The sequence below is a fragment of the Apteryx mantelli genome, chromosome 17 (genome assembly GCF_036417845.1).
Source record: "Apteryx mantelli isolate bAptMan1 chromosome 17, bAptMan1.hap1, whole genome shotgun sequence".
In the NCBI taxonomy this organism is placed as follows: Eukaryota; Metazoa; Chordata; class Aves; order Apterygiformes; family Apterygidae; genus Apteryx; species Apteryx mantelli.
In genome coordinates this window covers 4,663,842-4,685,425 of record NC_089994.1, presented here as the reverse complement: position 1 = coordinate 4,685,425, position 21,584 = coordinate 4,663,842, and the positions used below count along the sequence as shown (strand labels likewise).

The 21,584-nt window shown below is 44.6% G+C and overlaps 1 protein-coding gene across 1 annotated transcript; it reads right to left on the bottom strand.

The window, feature by feature from the left end:
* Nucleotides 1–579: 579 nt before the first annotated feature.
* On the bottom strand, nucleotides 580–20,382 carry FBXO21 (F-box protein 21). The gene is made up of 12 exons (XM_067307380.1): nucleotides 20,189–20,382; nucleotides 17,678–17,813; nucleotides 15,380–15,474; nucleotides 13,100–13,221; nucleotides 11,116–11,262; nucleotides 10,116–10,249; nucleotides 9,723–9,859; nucleotides 8,736–8,912; nucleotides 7,797–7,929; nucleotides 5,015–5,205; nucleotides 3,902–4,059; nucleotides 580–1,218 (listed from the first exon to the last, which is right to left on the bottom strand). Exons 1-12 carry the CDS (start codon nucleotides 20,344–20,346, stop codon nucleotides 1,040–1,042), a joined length of 1,767 nt encoding a protein of 588 aa, XP_067163481.1. The 5' UTR covers nucleotides 20,347–20,382; the 3' UTR covers nucleotides 580–1,039.
* Between the last annotated feature and the right edge of the window lie 1,202 nt (nucleotides 20,383–21,584).

Sequence of the window (21,584 nt, the reverse complement as noted above, 5' to 3'; positions counted from 1 at the left end):
AAAAAGGACGAAGGCCTCAAGCTGCAGGCATGAACATCTCTTTTTCACACCTGGTTTGGCTGATTCTGAGGTTGGCCAGCTTCCTTGCACAGTCACGATCCCACTGTATTGAATAAATACCTATAGATCAGAGTCTACAGTGAGTAGAAGCTCCCCACAGGTCAAACAGTCACGCCAACACTGACCTCAAAGCTTCCACAGAACACTGCAATGCGGTTCAGAGATGTCCTGGGAGCATTTGCAGCTGTGCTGCAGCTCCCATCTCACACAAAAACATTATGAACAGGCCAAAGAACAAGGGTAAGAACATGGGCTGGATGCATTTATCAGACACAGGAAAGGGCTACGAGCTCATCTTCTGATGAGGAAAGTTTGTACCATCCACGAGTTGGTCAACTGGATTTCAGAGTTACCACCACACTTGCCAATCGAGGGAGCCTTGTTGTTTCCGTTTTTGTTGCTGGGGCACTTGCCAGGGCCCATAAGGATGTTCAGAATCGGAATGGTAGCTCTGTGAACGATCAGACTACGGAGGTGAAGCAAAATCTGAGCAAAAATTCAGACTGGAGAAGACAACAGTGAAACATAAGAGATTTTAAAATGACCACCGGCGTGAGATACACATTAAAAAAAAGAAAAAAAAAAGAACGGACACTGCAAGGACAAGCAACTTCCTTCTCTGGAAGAGAGGGTCCTTCCTTATCCCACAATAGGGATCTCACTGTGTCGACAGTCTAGGCAAGACAATCACAAAACAAAAGCTATGTGCAAATCCTTCCTAAAGGACAACGTGCTTCCTAGCATGACTGTCCCTGCAAGATCCTTACGCCTGGCCTCCACTATCAATATGTCCTTGTGCCGTTGGGCCAATACGGGCACGCAGGCAATGGAAAGATGCTACAGCACCGGTTACAAAGTGCAATGCAGTTCTCAATACATTAAGCCAAAGGATTGTTGCCAGACTTGCCTTCCGGGCAATTCTCGCAAAGAGGATAAAGCTACACTCCAGCTGCTTCTGTCCTCGCAATGTCTTTTTCACTCACTCCTTGCCTGAACCGTAGATCTTCTGAACTGTGGTACGTGTCAGCTCCAAATCCTCTGGGTACCGAATTTCTAGCTCGGTATTTGGTAGGTAGTGAATGCCAGTAAACTCTGAAAAATAACGGCCAATGTCAGGGTGAGGGATCTCCCGAGGCTCAGAGTTATATTCCAGGTTCTCTGTCAGGAAAGAAAAGAATCAGTTATCACTACATGAAACGCTCTGCTGCAAGAAAATAAACCTGCACTTCAAGTCTTTATGTCTCAGAGCTCCAGAAATACTGCCTCTTGATCATTAAGCAAAACCAACCCCAATCCAGGAAACAAGTGCACGGTATGCCAGTATGATTGCTTACAAAGCCTCATCTCCACTTCCTAACGGATGCTCGCACCATTTACTAGTGACATGAAAAGTATTTTATGCTGGAGAACTGCATTTCCTGCCAGACATTAGGCTAGGGCTGGACCTGACCTGCTCTCACTCTGCAGGCCACAGGTCTTGTGCTTTTTTTTGTGCAGGGCACTAAGTAGCACAGAGAGACAACAGGGTCTCAAGAGGATATGGCCTGATGCTCCTGTCACTCCCAGCTGGGAAAAGCTGCAGCATTGGGCTCTGATCCCCCAAGTCCTATGGGAGATCAATTCCAAGCAGAGACCCTTCTCAAATGCTCCAAGGTGAGGCTGACTGCACAAAATTGGCCTGGTGGAGAAGCCTGGAGTGCCTTGTCCCTTGAAGTCACCAGCATGGATTTCAGCCATGTCTCGCACAGCAAAATTAACTTCTCTAAAACCAGACTTCCCGCAGTAAGAGAAAGTCCCTAAGAACAGCGTGTCGATTCTTTCCCAGAGCACCCCACTTCCTCCTCCACACAAGAAAGGTACCAATTTAACTTGATTAAACACAGCAGTTAAACAACACTTGCAAACACCAGCACTACAATGCAAAGGTGACCCAAGCCAATGGCCCATTTGCTCCCTCATTATTTGCTTAAAGCAGTGTGACTGAGAGGCAGCGCAGGAGTAAATCACAAGTACAGGTGCTCTGCAGCAGTCCCCGAATGATGTCATTTTTTCCAGCGCACTGCCAGCTACACAGGTAAACACAAAAATCTGCCCAACTCAAAGTCTGACTTATCTACAAGGCAGGTGCAGGGATGAGATGGAACACAGAGAACATAATTCAAGACTAATTAATCTGAAACATATTCAGGTCACTACAGAGAACACATACAAGTCATGTTAATCCATACAGGCACTTCCGAGCAAGCTGCACTTTGGTAGCAACTACCACATGTCAGCATGTGCATCCAAAAGCACAAAAACTTAGTACCTCAGCAGGTTGGTGCAGTCCTACGGCCTTGCAAAGTACCATTTTCTTGTACTGCACAACTGCAGAAAGTGCAAACAAGGACAAAACCCTCATTTTCCCCAAGAAATACCAAAACTCTTGGAAGCCACGGAGATGACAGTGCCAACCTACAGCTTGACTAAAATATGCCGTGCTCTGGAATCAGCCAGCATTACACTTGCTTATAAACAATTGGGGAAGAAAAACAAAAAAAAAAAAAAAAAGAGAGAGAAGAAGAAATAAGAACAGATGACTCAACCCCAGAAGCACTTGTTGACAGTTATCTAATTAGTTTTCACTGCAGTGCACATTTTAATAACAATCCGTTGCACAAAAGAATTTGTTTTCTTAAGACTCTGAGAAGCTAAAAACCGCTTAATACGAGCAACAAGGCTGAGCTGCACATATTCTGGGTCCCCACACTATCTTTTCGGACTACTGAATAGAAGGTAAATCTCAAGGAAAAAAAATCAGACACACCTGCACACTTTATACCTTCAAAGACAGGAGCGGACCCTCCTGCAAAGCCACCTCTTGCTCCCATGTACGGGATCAGAATGTGTTAGGGAGCACCCTCTAGCGAAAGAACTGAACCGCATTTTGTTGCAGCATTTCCTGTTTAGAAGCTTCCGCATTTTCTCTTAGTCTTCTAAGGTCAAGCCGTGCACCTGCCCTGCCAGCTGGATGCCATGCCTCTCTTTCGCAGAGGAGAGCAAACACGAGACAAAGAAACACTCTGCTTACGATGGACAGAGTTAGTCATACGATTTTTTTCTGAACCTGTCTTGGGTACTTCCTATGTCCTAACCTCACACTAGACCAGCAGACGAGACTTTGGGTTTTGTGTCGTTGGTGGGTTTTTTCATTTGTGTGTTTTTAAACAGCATGTTGCATTAAGAATGGGCAAGGGAGATTTCTGCACCTCTTGGCATTTGTGACAAGACATTTATTTTTGTCCCATTCTTATCAGAGATGGCACTAAAAGCCACGCTGTCCATGCTCTCCGGGATCTTGGCACATTCACAGTCTTGTGGTGAAAGCTGCTCAGAACCATGCCCTGACAAGTCAAGTCAGCGCACTCTCTCATTAGATCCTATTCTGAGGTTCTGCCCAAAGCACAACTATAATTTCACAGAGTGAGAGCCGCAGATTTCAGCAAAAGTTGAATCAGCTCTCTTAAAAGCAGCAATCATGCTTTGGACATGATTGGTTTTTATGGCATAAACCATGTATTTCTACATTAAGAGGTGATTACACCAAAGTGGTCCTTAACTTTCCTTCCTAGCAGTAGTGATCTCCTCAAGAGCAAACAAAACAGGCCATGAATTCAAGATCATTTTCCTTTCCGCCTCATTCTTAACTTACAGTTTATGCTTCATACTTAAAAGAGCTAATCATTTAGGCACCCCTTTCAGTGCAGCCACTAGCACAATCCAAATACTTGCCACTGCAGAGCTAATCCACCCCTTCTGTACTTCTGAACAGACGGTATACACAGGAGACTCCTTTGCTCACCTTGAGCAGCGTATCTGCAAGAGCCATCTTCCACCAGCACGTTGTAGAAAGGCTGGTGAGGGCCATGTGGAAGGCTGTGGACATTCATATTCCGGATCCATTCGTGCCCCATCATGCAGGCAGGATCCCAGCCATAGATCACGCAGTTATAGCCATATCTAATTAAAAAGATTACACCACAAAGACCATGAAAACAGAGCCACCTCTTTTCCTCAAGGGTCATACAGCAAAAACAGGCTAGAAGCCTCCTGTGAGTAGGCACAAGATGAAGGAGAAGAGAAAAACTGATACAAGAGAAGTGCGGGCGTCTGTCTGTATGCTTTGGGGATGGGGGAAATGGCTAGAAGTAACTGGGTAAATACACAGAACAAACAGCTGAGGACAAAGGAAAACCAAACTTGAGACTGGGACACCAGCAACTGGGAGAACAGGAAACAAACCACTCTACCGTGTTGTGCAATTACTTTTGTTCCCGTCACAAAGACATGGTAATCCCAATATTGAACTCCCAGACACAAAGCCAGCATTATTTTCAGAATATTTAAGCAATTAATTGTGAGGTATCATAACTGCCACTGTTGACGCCCTAAAATGTGCTCCAGATGCCTTGCTGAGTCAGAGTAGAGGCCGAGGTAACACACTGCTGGCATGTCATTCCGGCAGAGTAGTACAGACAGGAACACAAAGCCTCTGTGAAATGGGGGAAGAAGGTGGTAATAATACCACAGGGAAAGATTCATAAGCTACCTTATGAGCCTTACCACATCTTATGAACTCGCTTCTGTTCCACCATTCCTCTAGAAACCACAGCAGTTCATCAACTGATTACTGATGCTTTGAGAGCTTTGTGCTGTGGAAGTTCTACTTATGCGATATGTGCTGGCTCAGATGAGTCACCTCACAAACAGCAGTGAATATGCTTGATCTCTCAAGAGACAGAAAGATCTGCTCCCGTTTTTCTAAGTGATATGTAACACAGATGCATGTGCCTGGCATTTTCTTTTCCTGATATTTCCTTGGCAGATAAAACCATGTTTCATTAGTGTGAGAACAAACACTTTGCATTTGTTACAGTGCAGCCTGCTAGCACAGGGAAGGTTTGGAAGAGCTCACCTCTTGTGTTTCATGATCAGCCCGATAGAAAAGCAGACTTCTTTGTGCTTCTCATCTGATCGGTGCTTCACCTCAGGGCCCACCTCCTCCTTCCGGCGCTCAATATGCTCTAGAGTATGTTGAACTAAGTATCCAACGGCCCCATGTTGGGATGGGTCCAAAGCCTGAATATGCTGCAAGATGTCCAGAACCTTCAGCAACCAAAACAAGAAGACAGATTCAGAACAAGTCCCTACAGCAGCCCACCACTTACAAGCACATACAGACATACTTCAAGTTAGTTGGATCTAAGTGCCCAGGCCTAGAGGTCTGCCACATATGAGCTCTCCACACAGGACTGAGGATCTTTGCTTTAGCTACACAGTCCCAAGGAGTTCTTCACAGTTGCTTAGCCTGAAGAAACTGCAGTCAGTTCTCTTTTTCTATTTGTAAAGCTCGCTACTTTCCAGGAAGGTCACTGTTGAGCAAAATGACTCCCCAAAACTAAAGCCATACGAGTTAATCACATCACATTCTGCAACTATAGGGCATCAAGGAGACCATTTCAAGGTTCTCAAGATGTTAAGAGAATGCTATTGCTAGTCTCCCAAATTGCTGCCATGAAGCAACTCCAGATGGCTCTGCTGTACCTGAGAACAAACATTTCAGTTTAAAAAAAGTTTCCTCAACATTTCTGTGGGAGAGTGGCAGAGGAAGAAGAAAGCAGCAAAGGAAAGGAAAGTGCAAATAAACTAGCTGTGCTGTGCAATAAAGAGCAAGAGACAGACAACCTGCTTGTCTCAAAGCATCTCAAGAATGCCAGCTTTTAAAGTATTCTCAAAATAACAAAACCTGTAGATCCAGAATACCAGGATACCAGAATACCAACACCCTCTGGCACAATGTCAGAGCATCAGGGCATGAGAGCTGCTGTAAAGTTTGTTAGAGGCTGGCAGTACAAGTTTTACTTTTTCCTCCCTGCATCTTACCAAAACTGTTGCCTAAATAGTTTGGGGAAAAGCAGATACATCTGTCCCAACATCAAATACCTCAAGTGCTGCCTTAGCATCAAAACTGGAGATCTGACACAGCTCAGTCCCTGGGAAGAGGACTGTCACCTTGATCACATGCTGGAGGCTTTGGTTGCCTCTAAGTTTTGAGCAGCAGCAAAAGCAAAGAGAAATAGATGTGAGGCTGTTCGGCACAAACATCAACCAAGAGTTCAAGAAAACAGACTCGGAAGAACAGACGAATAATCAGGTATGAGAAGAGGAAGCGGTTCAGGTTTCTTGGCCACTTTAATTCAGCTAGCTGGCATCTTAGTGCCTTAAAAAGGATGCTAAAACCAAAAACTCTATAGAAAGGGGAAGCTAGATAGCTCTGCTCAACCCCTAATATTTTGTACCAATTTCTACAAATCTGGGAGACTGCTGTCAGCTCTGGTGGATTCTGCTCTGTCGAACATGTAATATTCTCTGGCTAACTACAGTTCCATCTAACAGCCCGGAAGGAGCGGCTGCATATGAGGATGTGATACTGAAACGCCTAGCTATCACTAAAAGAAGTTGCACATTTTGACTGTCTGGCAATTTGGTGTTAGAGAAACCACAGCATAAAACTCAGCCATGGGGTGTATTATTTATCCTGACAGTCAGCAAATTGCAAATACGCAAAGCACCAGTGCTTTACAATCACACTGCCGAGTGCCACAAAGGGGAAGATCTTTCAGTGTTTCACTTATCTGTCCTGTATTCAAGTACATCTGCCATTTCAGCTCAGGGAGCCTCTGCACACAATTTCTTAGTTTGGGCTGCTATTTTTTTGTGGACACTAAAACTTGCCATTTTTTTCTCATGGCAGCAAGCAAGCTTAGCACGTAACTTCTTCAAAGGGAAGGCAGCTTCTCCAGCAATCCCATTCTTCAGTCCATTTAGTGGGAAAAGCTTTGCTCTCTTGCTTAGCTGTCCTGGATTCTAAGGGATACTTCTCCCCCCACCCCAAATCTAACATTTGGATTTGACATAGGCATTGCCCACGCATATAATCTTCACTGAAGAAGCACAGGAAGTTCCAACTTCAGAACATCCCTTTGCTGTAGTGAGGCACTACACAAATGACGCTTGTTTTGAGTTACACATTTCCTCCCTGTGCCTTCCCCAAATTTAGTGAAAGGCTCAAATGATCCAGACAACTTTTAGCTGTGTTCCTTCTCTGCCACTTTCACAAGATGGTAGGACTCAAGTTTCAAGGCTGAAAGCAATATTAACATTCCTGTCCTTGTGTGTTTTTTTTTTTTTTTATACGTTGCTTTTTCACAACAATCACTGATTATGTGGCTAAAGCTTCCGAGAACAGCTTTGGTCCTGTTTGTAAAAGATAATTTCTTATAAATTTTATCATAAGGTAATCACTCTTTTTGCATGAGTTCAGCAAGAGTTCTACCACCACTATAATCTAGGAGTAAACCACATAAAATGCTCTTGTATCTTACAGCTTCAGCTTGAAGTCCACAGTATCGGTTTCAAGATAAACTGTCAGACCCAGGCAGTAAACAGTAACTTATGACTCAGACTCGAGGTTGTTCTCAAGTCTCCCCTAGTGCAAGCAAGAAAGAATCATCCTCTTTCCCTGCTTCATATAGTAGAAATCGATTCTCTGAAGTGTGATAACTCATTCAATCGCATTTATTACAGAAACAACTCATGGCAGACTATAATGCAAGCTGATGTAGTCCAAAAAAATCAATAGCTAGTGTTAATAGTGCTTAGCCTATCAGAAAACATATGACCAAGTGGCGAGGTACCTTTTCTGGCCAGATTCCCAGGTGGAAGTATAACCTAGCCTGGAGCATCAGATGCTGCACATTGTCCGGATACATGGCCAGGTACAGATCCAACGAGTCTCTCAAGAGTTGGTAAGACTGATCAGTGCTTTCTCTGCCAGCAAAAAAGGAAGTCAATTGTAAGGCTAGCTCTCCAACCCCTGTCCCTAGTACTCCAGCATACAGAGATAGCCACCGAAAACAATGCTACACAGTACCAGTACACTCATTCAGTAGGAGTGACTCCAGGGCTGACCACTGCTCATCATCTCCACCAGCCTGCTCAGAAGGAAAAATACTACACAGTTGCTAGCCAGACTCTACCCTCCCACTTCTCCAGTATTTTACTTGGTCAGATAACCCTGTTCAGTGAATTTTCTCTCCAGGTCTTATGTTCACTTCCTTTTAAACTTTGCTTTTGTTACCCTTGCTTAATTACAGCTAAAGCAGTTCTTTTACTCAGTGATTTCTGCCTACTACTACTTCAAAAAATGATTAAGAGGTGCGTTTGAAAATAAAAAAAGATTTTCAACAAAAAACAACAGTCCCTTTGAAATTGTTCATTTGAGCACATGGGTTGTCTACCCAATCATAATGAAGGGCTCTGCACTCAAGGGAATGGTAAATAGTCCTTTACAGTTCTTATCAGCTTCTCGCATAGAAAAAGTGATCTGTTCATTTTCTCGAATGAAACTAGTTTTACTAAATATTCTCGCTTCCACACAATACTGCTGCAGGTGATTAAGAGCAACTAAGCACTGCAACACAATGTTCATAGTTCTCAAGAGATTACCTGGCATGACTGATACCTTATTAAAGCACTCAAATACTGTTAAGAAGTAGTATTGGGTATGCAGACAGTATATTTTGGGTTCCCTTTCACAGACTTTACAGGCCAGACGCTCCTCAGTTACAACTCACCGTTTTCCAAGGTTTAAGAGATTTCCCACCATACGCTGCAAGACCTCCTTTGAAGTCACCACTCCATAGAACTCCTCTGTCACATGGTGGCCGATGAGGTACTCGCACTCCTTCACCGTCAACTGCTTCCCCTTTCCAAAGGCATCAATGTAGGTGTAGTCAAAAATATCTGCACTTCTAACAAAACATCAAGGAAACTACACTGTGACGACGGGTCTCTCAGTAAAGCAGGATTACCTATTTCTGCTCTCCTCTTAACACAACCTTGAAAGCACTTAAACAAGTGTCATTCGTATCTCAGCTCCCTCCTAACATAAGATTACCTGCTACCTTCTCTCTCCTTCTGCCTTCTTCTTCAGATAAACATATGTGGGAAAAGACAGAGCAATTAAATACTTTTTCGTTCCATCATGCCAGTTCTTCAAATATTTTCAGGTTTGCTCTCTCTATTGCTCCATTATATTAAAGATGTGTTGGAAAGCACAACAAAGCCCATGCCTACGGCGTCTGAAGCATAGCCCCAAAAGGGGTACGTACAGACAAAACCATTGTTCTGAATTAGACTGCTGATGTCATTCGCAAAACACAGATCTCTAAATTAATCGAGACCAGGTCAGAGATTTCCTGCGCTGATTTAGAGGATTAAATGAGTGCACAGTACAACAGTAACGACCTCCAGCAAATGTTCTGTACAAAAGGTTAAGTGAAATCAGCACCTTTTTTCTTTCCAGTTTTTCATAATTTTATAAAGTAGGAGAAACATTGCCACATGATTATTGTTATTTCACACTCAGAAAATCTGTTACAGTTCATTAACAGCAGAGCTGAGTTCTGGGAGAACTTCTTAGAGGTCTGATCTTTTCCTCAGCACAGCTTATAATTACAGATGGAAAATAATTAAACATTCCGGGAGAGGTACAGAGCTGTAAATGATTTCTGGCTTTTATTAGCGTGGACACAACTTCTGAAATTTAGCAGATCACTTACCCTTCTTTCCCTTGACACCATCGCAGCAGAAAATGACTAGGGAAGTTGACTGGTTCAAGTTTGACTCCCAGCTGCCTGGCAATTGTTAAATAAAGCACAGACAAACTGATTGGAATTCCTGTCCTGCGAATCAAAACCTGGGTGGGGGGGGAGATTGTGTGGGACATTAAAAATAAAAAACACACAAAAAAGCAAGGTTTGATTTCACAAATATAGAACATGAAAATACAGCCTTGACAGAACATGCATTAAAAGATGACATCATACTGAGTTTACAGCAAATTATTCTTTTGAGAGAAAACTATTTGCCTGACTACATTTGGACAAAAAAACACCACCCATCAAATGTCTCAAGCCTTGCAGACTACTAGTGTTTGCCTAACATACACATACCTGGTGAATGTATGAATTCAGGGAGTTATAGTAATCCAGCTCATTTCCTTTGTATTTTAGCTGCTCATATAGGACACAATTCATAGCATCAAGTACCTGCCGCTGCAGCTCCACTTCTGGAATCAAGACCTCTCCTAAAAAAGACACACAGAGCAATAAGGACTGAGAAAACAAGTGTATTTAACCTTCCTGATACAACAATTCTCAAACCATAATTCATGTGGACTGAAAACACAAGAGAAATATCTGTTCAGATAGTCAAGAGACACTGGTTGGAGGTGACCGTGGCAGCACAGAGCCCTACCACTCCACTCGCAACGTGGCCTGGCTCAGGAGACTCCCCTGCAGCTCAGCTGTGCAACGGTGTTGCCTTGCTTCTTCCCACAGCTAGAGAACCAAATCAAACCATCCCGTGCCAGCAGAGCACTGCAGCTGGACGTGTGACACGATCCGGTCACGGGAGGTACATTTTCACTGCTCAAGAGTCCCAGGTTGGCCACCCCAGGCATACACAGATGCAGCCAAGCATTCATTCTCTCCCTGAAGGACAGCAAACATTAGAGAATGCTTTTGCAAACCAAGGAGCAAGAGGCTGCCTGACCTTTGGAGATCTTAAAGCCCACATCTTTTCTACTGCTGCTAACTTTCTAAGACTTGCAAAAAAGAAGAGGATGCCCCACAGCCCTGCTTTGCCTGGCTACGTATCAGGACTGCTTAAGACTTCAGGGGAAAATGAACACCTCCCCCCACCCCCAAGCTTTTTTTTGCCTAGACAACATCAAGGAGATGAACAGACAACCCTGATATACTGAGTTTCTGTGGCTGAACAAATGGCTGTTACCTGCATGATAGTTAAGCAAGTGTCAGAATGCATTTGCAAGGGGATTAGGGACAACAACTATTTATGCTGCAATAATTCAACAGCTGTTTCACCTTGTCTGCCTGTATCCAGAGCCCTGCAGAAATGCTCTGCAGTAAAGCACATGTTTCTGTACAGTACCTGCCTTGGAAGCCAAGCTGGGATGCCTTGGATTTTTTGTCCGCAGGACTTTGCGCACTTTATCTGTGATATCATCGACCTGCGCCTCGACACTTTTTAAGCAGATGTCTGATAGAGGGTTACAGTATTGGTCAATTAAAACAGCACCTGGAAAAAACAAACTACATAAGAAACAGGACTTCAGTTCTTTCTTTGTTTAGTTTTTATCTACCCTAAATTGCAGCCCTATGGCACAGAACAGGCAAATGCTGCAGAACACTGGAGCTTTCCGTTTTAGTTTGTATATAATGTGATAAGCCCAATATATAAAAGCAAAGAATAAGCCAACATGATAACTGCCAATTAAAATGCAGCAATTTCACTTTGGAAAGCATATGTTTAGCCTCCAGATTTCAGATGTCACACATGTAACCTCCTGTTCTTCTGACAAACTCAGTATTCCCCTCTCCACCATCTTGAAAGGGAAAGCAATAGAGTTGCACATCAACTGGGTAAGTTGTTAGACCGGGTTTAACCAGCCAAACTTCCTGCCACTCTCTGATCTCCTGGCATCCTCCCAACTTGTAATATTTCTAATTCAGAGCCTCAAATAATCTCAGCCTCATCTCTACTTCAGCTCTGATTTCTTTCTGCCACACCCTCAATCACTATTATTCTTGCTCACTGTTCCCTCCTCTGCTATGTTCATCTTTCTCTTCCATTCCTGGCTCTCCATCTTCATTTCAGAGACCACTAGAACAGAACAGGAAAGAATTTTCTCAGAATCCTCTCCTTGTTGTCTTGTCACCACTGCTCTTTCCAAAGCCTCCATACTGTTCAACCTTTGGAATCAACTATATTCACCTGCAAGAATTTTGCACAGATCATACCTCTTCCAGCTCCCTAAAGTGCCTCATTAGTGCCTCCCTGCCAGGTGGATATCAGCAGGGCCCCAAGCCACATCTTTTTTCCCCTAGTGTCCCCCATGCTAACCAGGTGAAATTTCACATAGGTGTAGCTATTGGTGCTCAATAGCACTCTCATGGCAGACAAATGCATACATTTAGGGCCCATATGATAACCTACATAGTTAACCGTCCTGCATATTTCTAGAAAAAGGCCACCTTTGGCTTTCCTTTCTTGTCCCAGCATCGTCCCTTCTCAAAGGGGACTTACAAGAACCAGCTTTGGTGTTAGAGGCTCTTTCCTATGGTCTTTTTGAGATATATATCAAGAGTAAGGGGCTCTTCTACAGACAGTGGCAGATTTCAGCACCTTCAGAATACCACCTTCTCCATAGTAAGCCTGAAGCAGAGAAAAGTCCATCAGACTGAGGGCATGAATTGCAGAAATGCCTCTTCTTTCTTTGCAGCAGCATGCATGTGCGTTCCCACAACGTGACTGAACATCTATCCATTACCCAACTCTGCAGTGCACAGTTACAACAGGACTGTAGTCAGACAGCTCTCAAGAGAAAGTCACAGCACACAGGCTATGAGCTGCCAAAATTCACCCTGCCTGCAGCCTGCTTCTTACCCACACCTGAGAAGCTCTTGGGATAGAAGATGGTGGGGAGCTGGCTAGAAATCAGACCAGTTGTTCTGATAGGCCACACTCAGCCCATGGGCCACAGTTACAATGCTGCTGCAATGTCGGCTAATTAGGATGCGGAGTAACTGCTGGTCTCTTCAGGACATTAGCCAAGATGCAAACGTAAATGTTTTAACATTTTTTTCCATTGCTTCTCTACTCACCTGTCCATGCACAACCACTCAAGTACACAGCACTGACAAAAGCTAACAGAATCCTGATATTCTGATGCAACCCGAAGCACTTACTGTAAGTTTCTGAAGATTTCTGATACACCAAATGTCCAAACCTAATTCTGAGTCACTCTCCAAAGGCTACTTGAAGTACAAGCAAGGAAGCCTCTCTCCAAGTAAAACAGTGATGGAAAGCTGTCACTAAGTGTTCTTCATGGGGTTTCTGCCAGAAAAACACTTACCCTCCAAAAATGACTGCCGATCCGTAGGGCGCTGAAGATACTCCTTCAGATTTTTTAATATATTTTGTTGCCGTAGGAAGTATAGAATTTTCTTTGCATAGTACTTCCAGGTGAGACCTTTCCTGCATATTCAAATACAAAAAGTATTGCCCTAAACAAGCACTTTAAGTGTAAACATTTGGTTTAACTCTTCCAGTGAACACAAGTTTATAATTTAGACTATTGTTTTTCTAAAAAAGACTGACAACACGGCTATCACCAAAGAGGCAAATGTTAAGAGCAAACTTATTGTCAAAATAAACACAGCTTAAGATATCTACAAAATATTGCTCCTAAGATGGCAGATTTTCATCCTATCACTAATATAACATTCTGGGAAGATACAGTCTCATAGGAGACAACACAGATCCTGATTAAACTAGCTCAGGAATACCTCATTAAAATCCCATATTTTATTCATAAAATATTGTCTTCTGTCTGACTCTGGATCCCTCCAGAACACAGTCTTAAAATATCCTCTCACAGCTAAAGAAATCAGTGAGGCACATGAATATAGGTCTAATAGGATTCAGAAGAAAAAAATGCCCAGAGCAAAAATCCTTTGTTATTCTGAAAAGCCAGGAAGAGATCAACAGTTGGCTTGTAGATCACACAATCCAAAGCCTTACAGCTGATATCGTAAAGTCCCTTCAGTTTCTAAATTAACAGGCAAAGGCCCAAGGAAAAGCAGTAGAGGGCTGATTACGATCCAGGTAACGTTTGAAGATATCACCTGAAATAAGACAGACCAACTTAGAGGCTTTTAAATCTAGACAATCCCTGACCTTTAGTAATGGGTTAGCCAGTGCCTCACAAAACACTTTTACACCAAATAGTTTGGAATGGTACAAAGCCCTGGCCCCAAAAACCAGGGGAGAATCATACTGATTCCTAGGCCCCACTATTGCCATGTCTTTAAAAGTCCAATTTACTTCTTCAGAGACATGCCTCTTCCCCTGCTTGCCTTTCCTCTGCTCCAGCTTGCAGGTCAGATCAGTCTTCTCCATCCTGCTGGACAGGAGAACAATCAAACCTCATAACACTTTATACTCTCCCAGTAAATTGGGAAGTTCAATAGGGACAACTGCCTTATTCGGATATCTTCCAGGGAAATGATTTAGCCTAATGCTCCTGAATGGCGATGACTACAGCCTAATCAGGGTGTAATTAGCATCAATTTTGCTTTATGGGGAGGCATTTGGCTAGTGCAAAGGCTCAAAAGCTTTTTAACCAGTTGTCAAATGAGAGATGTTTAATTCCAGTTTAAATAGAGAATTCACAAAATGGATGTGAAAAAGCAAAAATGAGATGATTGTCATTCCAGTTGATGTCTTTTCAAGCTCTACTAACAGCCCCTTTAATCAAGGCTATTAGACTCCATTAAGAGCAATCTATTGCTGCTTCATATCACAGTGAAAGCAGCCTGGTTTACATGCTACCAACAGAAAAACCTTCAAATGAACCAATGACTTATATTGCTCAGGGTTAACCATGGTACTAGAACTCAGGTTAGAACCATGGTACTAAGAACACCTAGGCAGAGGAGAACCAGAAGTTTTATTTACCTGCTTGGCATTACACCCATCTGAATAATTTATGGAACTGCAAATTTTGCAGTGGCTTAGTTAAACTCACTTGTTTATTTTGGGACAAAAATTGTACCAACTTGCTAAAGCTAAGAAAAGCAACAGGAGAAAAAAAGGCTGTGGTTTCACAATACAGGGATTTATGATGGCAATACTAACTGAAGGATTCCTGCTTTCCTCCCGTGCTGCAGCAGCAAGCCACCTCTTCAGTTATGCCAATATAACTGTCTCTGGGAACATGCTGTAAATCAGTTCAGCAAACTGATGCAGGTAAAACAAAACAAAAAACAACCAACAAAAAACCCCTGGGAATCCCTTAAGATAGTGGCTACTGCAGAGAAGAGGGTACATGGAACAGGTGCTGAGAGACATCATGCACTTGCAAGGAAACAAGCAAGCAACAGATAGCAACACAAACCTAGAGGAAGGACCTCCTTCTTGTAGAAAATTTTACATGGTTTCTTCTGGGAATATTAAATCTGTTCTGAAACTAAACACAAAACAATACCTCCAAGCCTCAGTAAGCTTGGGAATATTGGTTTATAAGAATGACAAAAATCATGCAAGTCAGGCATTCACCACAGTAGAGTTTTCCTTTAACTTGCTAGAGCAAAAAAAATCCCTTCCACTTCAAATCCCCCTCACTTTTTCTTACCTTCCTTCCATGTTAAGGATACACATCAGCTCATCCTCAAAAAAATGACTTGGACACCCAAGAGTCTCAATGTCACTGAATCCATCGCAGGGGACCTGTCAAACCAGACATTGAGTTACACACAGCACAAGAGATTCTTTTCTAAATAATTACATTAAAAAAAATAATCTCAAAACCAATTTTCGATGACATTTTAAAAAATATATATATTTACGATGTTCAGAATATCCAGTTCATCATGTATTTATGGCCTCCACTCTACGGATTTACTACAAGGATCCTTTGAGTAGCATCCTCCAACAACATGAGCTAGCTACCACAGCAAGCAGTGCTCCCACAGAGGTGCTTGGGCCAGCCCAGTAGTACCATGTCCTATGTAGGCTGGGCTCAATCTGAAAGCAATTTTAAGCTGGAATCAACTTTTGGCTGTGGTCAACTGAACCTCTACACACACCCCCTGGTTTAGCAGATTGCTACTGGAGGGAGGAATGAAGGAGCAGACACAGGTCACAGCCTCTATAGCTCCTCCGAGTAAGCAGGAGCTGAAGGCAACGCCAGCTTCCCAGTTAGCACTAATTCAGAGTTACCTTTAAGATGATGCGGCTGGTGCACTGAAGGGTCCCACACCAGGTGGGACAAGAACATACCCGACACCTAGAACAGGAGGGAGATGGGCTGTGGGGCAGCAAAAGAGCTAGAGGATTTTCATTATAGTGACATGTGAGATTTATTTTCTATATGATTTTGATTGGTATTTAGGGTATCTTCTTTGGAATGGGTGCGAAGCTGCCTCATGCAGTGAGTGGTACAGTGTCTAGAAGTCAAAGTGAACAAAAATAGGCCTTTGTTTCAGCTTCAAACCTACGATTAAAAACCTCATCTGATTAAGTAATACTGACATGTGCTAACCAGGAGTTTCCAGTGTGTTGACCAAATTGAATTCTTTGAAAGAACTACTTACATATCTGTACTCAAAATAGTTATTTTCTTCCAGAATTTGGAAGAGCTGTTTTTTGGTGGTGTTTTTTTTGTTTTCGTTTTTTTAAAAAAACCTTTGGCTTAACTGTAACAAATCTTTTTGTTTTCAAGCTTGTCAATACAGGACATAGGCTAAGAGAATAAGGAAGAGTGATTCCCATTATACTCTGTACCTTAGTGGACACTCAGCTGGGATCTAGCAGACCTGGGCTGGAAGTCTCTTCCTCTCTGATTCTAAGCAGGGAATCAAACTAAGGTTTCTAGCCCCACAGGAGATTGTCTTAATTATTAGACCTTTGGATATTGCTGAATGGTCCCGCAATAGTCTTTGACTGCAGGAGGTGAAACAGGATTGCAATCCAGGAACCTCTTCTCCCAGTTAATTCCCTGACACACATTTTTCCATGGTCAAATGTCTAACTGCTGCAGATAGAGTGCAGTTCAAAAAGAACAGGTAAGACATACCCCTCTCCCAAAACCCTACTGGTCCCATGGCCTTTCTCTTCAGGGTTGAAAACCTAGGTGCCAACCTTTCCTTAGGATCAAATAGAGGATTTCAACATGGGTCTCCTATACCTTTAGGGAATCCTCTGCTGGACCACAATGTATTTATAAAGGAGCTGAAGAGCAGTGGCCATCACCAGCTCAGCCATTCAGTGGCTCTAGCCTAAGCTTTCTAATTTGACAAAAATTATCAGCAGCATTTATGCTCATTTCACAGTTGACCCAAACTGTATAGCTACCTAAAAAGTACAGCCACCAACTCAGCAAACAGAAATAACAGTTGTCTCACACATAAAATAAGAGATAAAATTTTCACTTTTTTTTTTTTTTTAAACACACTGAACACAAAAATATACATACTTTCCAATTCAGTGCAATTATTGTGCCTCGGTTCTATTTTGACTTCTGGCAACTCACAGAAGAGCATACCCTTGCACAAGGTCTGCAGTGAGATAAATTGATGGGCTGTGGTATGCATAAACAAACTACCAGTCCTTCAGGAGTTGCTGAGTTCCTAGAGCCAGGTCTGAACATGGGGCAATGAGCAAAGAGCTTTTAAACATGCTCTGAGACTCCCATTAACAGCTGAATGCGATGTGTAGAGCGCGTTTTGGACTCTACACAGTTTGTACCTTGGATTTTGAACTTTTTCTTCCATTTTGGCTGGTGGCCTAGCATTCGCACACAAAGTGAAATACTAAGAATTTTCTGACTGGATAGCTGAAAAGATGGGGGGGAAAAAGGGAAGACAAACTAATAAGAAGTACTAAACACAAACAGCTAGCCTATCACAAATATATAAAGAAGATTACTTACGTGTTCAGAAAAGAACCTTTTGGAGAATGAAGCTACAATTCTCTGGGCTTCTAAGCCAGCACTGTGCCGTGCTTTGTATTCTTCAAGCCAGCTAACACCATCTGTTTGGCTATAGTATTTCAGTAACGATGGCCACCTATACAACAAGATATAAAGGAACAGGTTCGTTAGTTATTACTTCAGCACCATGGAGAATCTCTAGAACTGTAAAATGTTTCCTTATTTTAACCATATGACTTGAGTAGCTGAGACACTGCTAAGACACAGTACACCTTTTAATGTAATTTAATAAATTAATACAAAGACAGACTCAAACATCAAAGTCTAAATCCAACTGATTTCATCTGAATATTTCTGGTTATTTAAAAATAAGCTCTCCTACTGCCTGTCAACAGTAAACATTAACAGGAAACCTCTGAAAGGTCCATTCTCCAGGTCTTTCAATATCTAAATATCCTAAGCACTTCTGGGATTTCCTCTAAAGCTTCATTAAACAAACATAGGTATCACATCTATAAAAGAGATGCAGAGTTTTATTATAAAAAAAAGTTTGCCATTTTAAAGATGGATTGCTTTTAAGCTAACTTGTCATCTAACAGAGCGAGAATTCATTGTCCTATGTTCTTCCTACTACATTATGGGTCTAATCAAAAGGATGCACAAAATAGAGCTCCCTCTATTGTGCTTGCTGGTGGCAACACCTACTGGAGGAAAACAGAATTCTGAAATCAAATCATGACAGCTAAATGCTTTTGCAGTTCATTTTTAACATAAGAAATAAAAAAAGCCTCTCTTGCAAGAGAAAGCTGTACTTGCTTCTCTAAGCCTAGAAGTCCAAAAGCTAAAACAGATTTTATAGCTTACTAAGAAGTACTTCAAGGTAGGTGAACTGAAAACCTATTTTCAGGTAACAGCTTGGGTGCTATTCTTAGCAGTACCTTTCCTAATAAAGTGGCATCACTATTGCATGTGCTGCTGTAAGACAGCCCCATGCAATAAAACACAGGCCAGCACAGCAATACGCATGGCTGTTCTGAAGGCACAAAGATCAGTTGGGTTTAAAACACGAGGAAGAATCAGCACAGATGGAAATACCGTGGGCAGCATGGGAATGAAATCTGGAAAAAAAAAAAAAAAAAAGAGAGGCCTCTTGTAATTTACAGGGGGAGTTATTTCACATTTTGATATTCTGTCAGTTACTACTAGTTTTCAAAGCATCATGTCAGACTTTCTTCTTTCAACTACATCAGTTGCTTTAGATTCTTTTCAGGCTGTTAAAATATATTTTAAAAAAAAGCACTATACAAGATTTATTCCAACTGACCAAAATGCATATAGTTGTGTCCATCCACACATGGAAGATATTTTATTACTAGTGGAAGATGCAAATACCCTGTACTTGCAGTTACATAATAATGTCAAAAACTAACCAAATAACTTTAGACAGTAACCTTTCTCCTGATGGATCCCTAGCCATTCATCTATCATTGAAACGCAGCCACACTGTAGTGACAATTACAACCATTTATTTTAGGATGAGAAAGAACAATTTCTCAGGTTGAAATTATACTGAAAATTTTAGGGAGATAAAACACAATTACTCAGGATGGAATCCAGCCAGGACTACAAGGTCAATACCCAGACTCCTGCCAAAAGTTCTTTTATCAAAGACAGGGAAGGACAGCACCATGTACTAATCACCTACCACATTCAATTTCAACTGCTGGCTCTGAACCATTTCAAAAGTTCAAAATTTCTGCAGAAATTAGAGCCGCTGAATCTGTGAAAGTATCTGGCCCGCTATCCTGAACCATAGTGTGGCGAATTGGAGAACCAGTAATTGTTTGGTAGCCTTTTTCACAGGTGGAGAGAAAATAATCCTCCCATTTGAGCTAAGCTAAATTTTAGAAGCCAAACAGCAATTACTGAAAGCAATATTGCTACTTGTCCCATGCCAAAACACAGATGAGAGCAGGCAGCAGACGAGCGCACCCTACTCCAGGCAGACTGGCGGCTCCAGTGAAGGAGCACCGTTTGTAGAGCTGCTGGAAGCAATACGAACAGTAGTAATTAGGCTCTGTTCCCCATTAAAGCGTTTTTAGTAGGCTTCACCAGTTACAACGCAGCTACGCTCTCATCAGGTCCTCCGTGACTGCCTTTGGGGGAAACGTAGGCCCCGGGCAATGAAACGCAGCCCAGGGCGTTTTGGTTTCTCTGGAAATGGCCCCCCGCAAAGCCCTGGAGACAAACCCTCCACCTGCCGCGAGGCGCCGGCCCGGGGACCTGCCAGGCTTGGGGGACACCCCTTGTCCGGGCGGCTGCCGGCCCGCACCGCCGCCTGGGCGGCAGGGGGGGAGGCAGCGCCAAGGCCGGCGGCCGCGCCGGCTCCGGGGCCTGCGGGCAGCGGGGCTGCGGCAGGCCCGGCGCGAGGGGCCGGAGAAGGGGAGCGGGCCGAGCGGGGCTGGCGGGTCCCTGCCCCCCGGCCCCCGGCCCCGGCGCGGCGGTGCCCACCTGAGGCGGAAGCGCTCCCGCCACACCTTGCCGTGCGGCTGGCACGCCTCGCGCAGGCGGCGGCAGGTGCACGACACGCGGCCGATGTCGGCGGCGCCCAGCACGTCGCAGCAGAGGATCAGCTCCAGCAGCTCGCCCGGCAGGTCGGTGAGGCCCATCCCGTCGGGCTCCCGCTCCGCTTCCCGCTCCGGCTCCGGCTCGGCCTCCGCCGCGCCCCGCGGCCCCCCCGCTGCCGCCGCCGCCGCCGCCGCCGCCATCTTGGATGTTTACCTGAGCGCTCCGCCCCGCCCCCCGCGCGGCGGCGGGAGGGGTTAGGGAGCGTCCGCCATCTCCCGCTTCCGCCGCCGGCGCGCGGCGCAGGCGGGGGAAACCGCCGGGGAGCGTCTGCCAAGTGCCGCGGTCCCGAGAAGCGCAGAGCGCAGCGCTCCGCCTCCTCCCGTCTCAAGGGCGGCGCGGCTAGGGAGCGTCTGCGAAGTGCCGCGGCGCCCAAGAGCGCGGAGCGGCGCGCGCCGCCTCTCCGCGTCGAGGGCATTGGCGGCGCCTAGGGAGCGTCTGCAAAGTTCATATCCTCCGGGAGGAGCCATCAGTCCCCAGAGCCGGCGGGGGCTGGAGGCGGGGGCCGTCCTGCCCCTCGAACCGCGGCTCGCCCTGCTGACACGCCGGGCTGCCGAGGAGCTGGGACAGGGGCAGGAGACCGCCCTGCGCCCCGGGGGGGTCTCGGGAGCTGGGCCGGCAGTGCTGCGGGCCGGTCTTCTCTGGGCGAACAGGGCTCAGCAGAGGCAGACATGAACCTGTGTCTGGGGTCACACCACTGCCACCTCTGAGGTAACCCCTGAGGTCACACCTCTGCCACCTCCGAGGTAACCCCTGAGGTCACACCTCTGCCACCTCTGAGGTAACCTCTGAGGTCACACCACTGCCACCTCTGAGGTAACCCCTGAGGTGACACGACTGCCACCTCTGAGGTAACCCCTGAGGTAGCACCTCTGCCACCTCTGAGGTAACCTGTGAGGTCACACCACTGCCACGTCTCAGGTAACCCCTGAGGTCACACCTCTGCCACCTCTGAGGTAACCTGTGAGGTCACACCTCTGCCATTTCTCAGGTAACCCCTGAGGTCACACCACTGCCACGTCTCAGGTAACCCCTGAGGTCACACCACTGCCATGTCTGAGGTAACCCCTGAGGTCACACCTCTGCCATGTCTCAGGTAACCCCTGAGGTCACACCACTGCCACCTCTGAGGTAACCTCTGAGGTCACACCTCTGCCACCTCTGAGGTAACCCCTGAGGTCACACCACTGCCACGTCTCAGGTAACCCCTGAGGTCACACCGCTGCCATGTCTCAGGTAACCCCTGAGGTCACACCACTGCCACCTCTGAGGTAACCTCTGA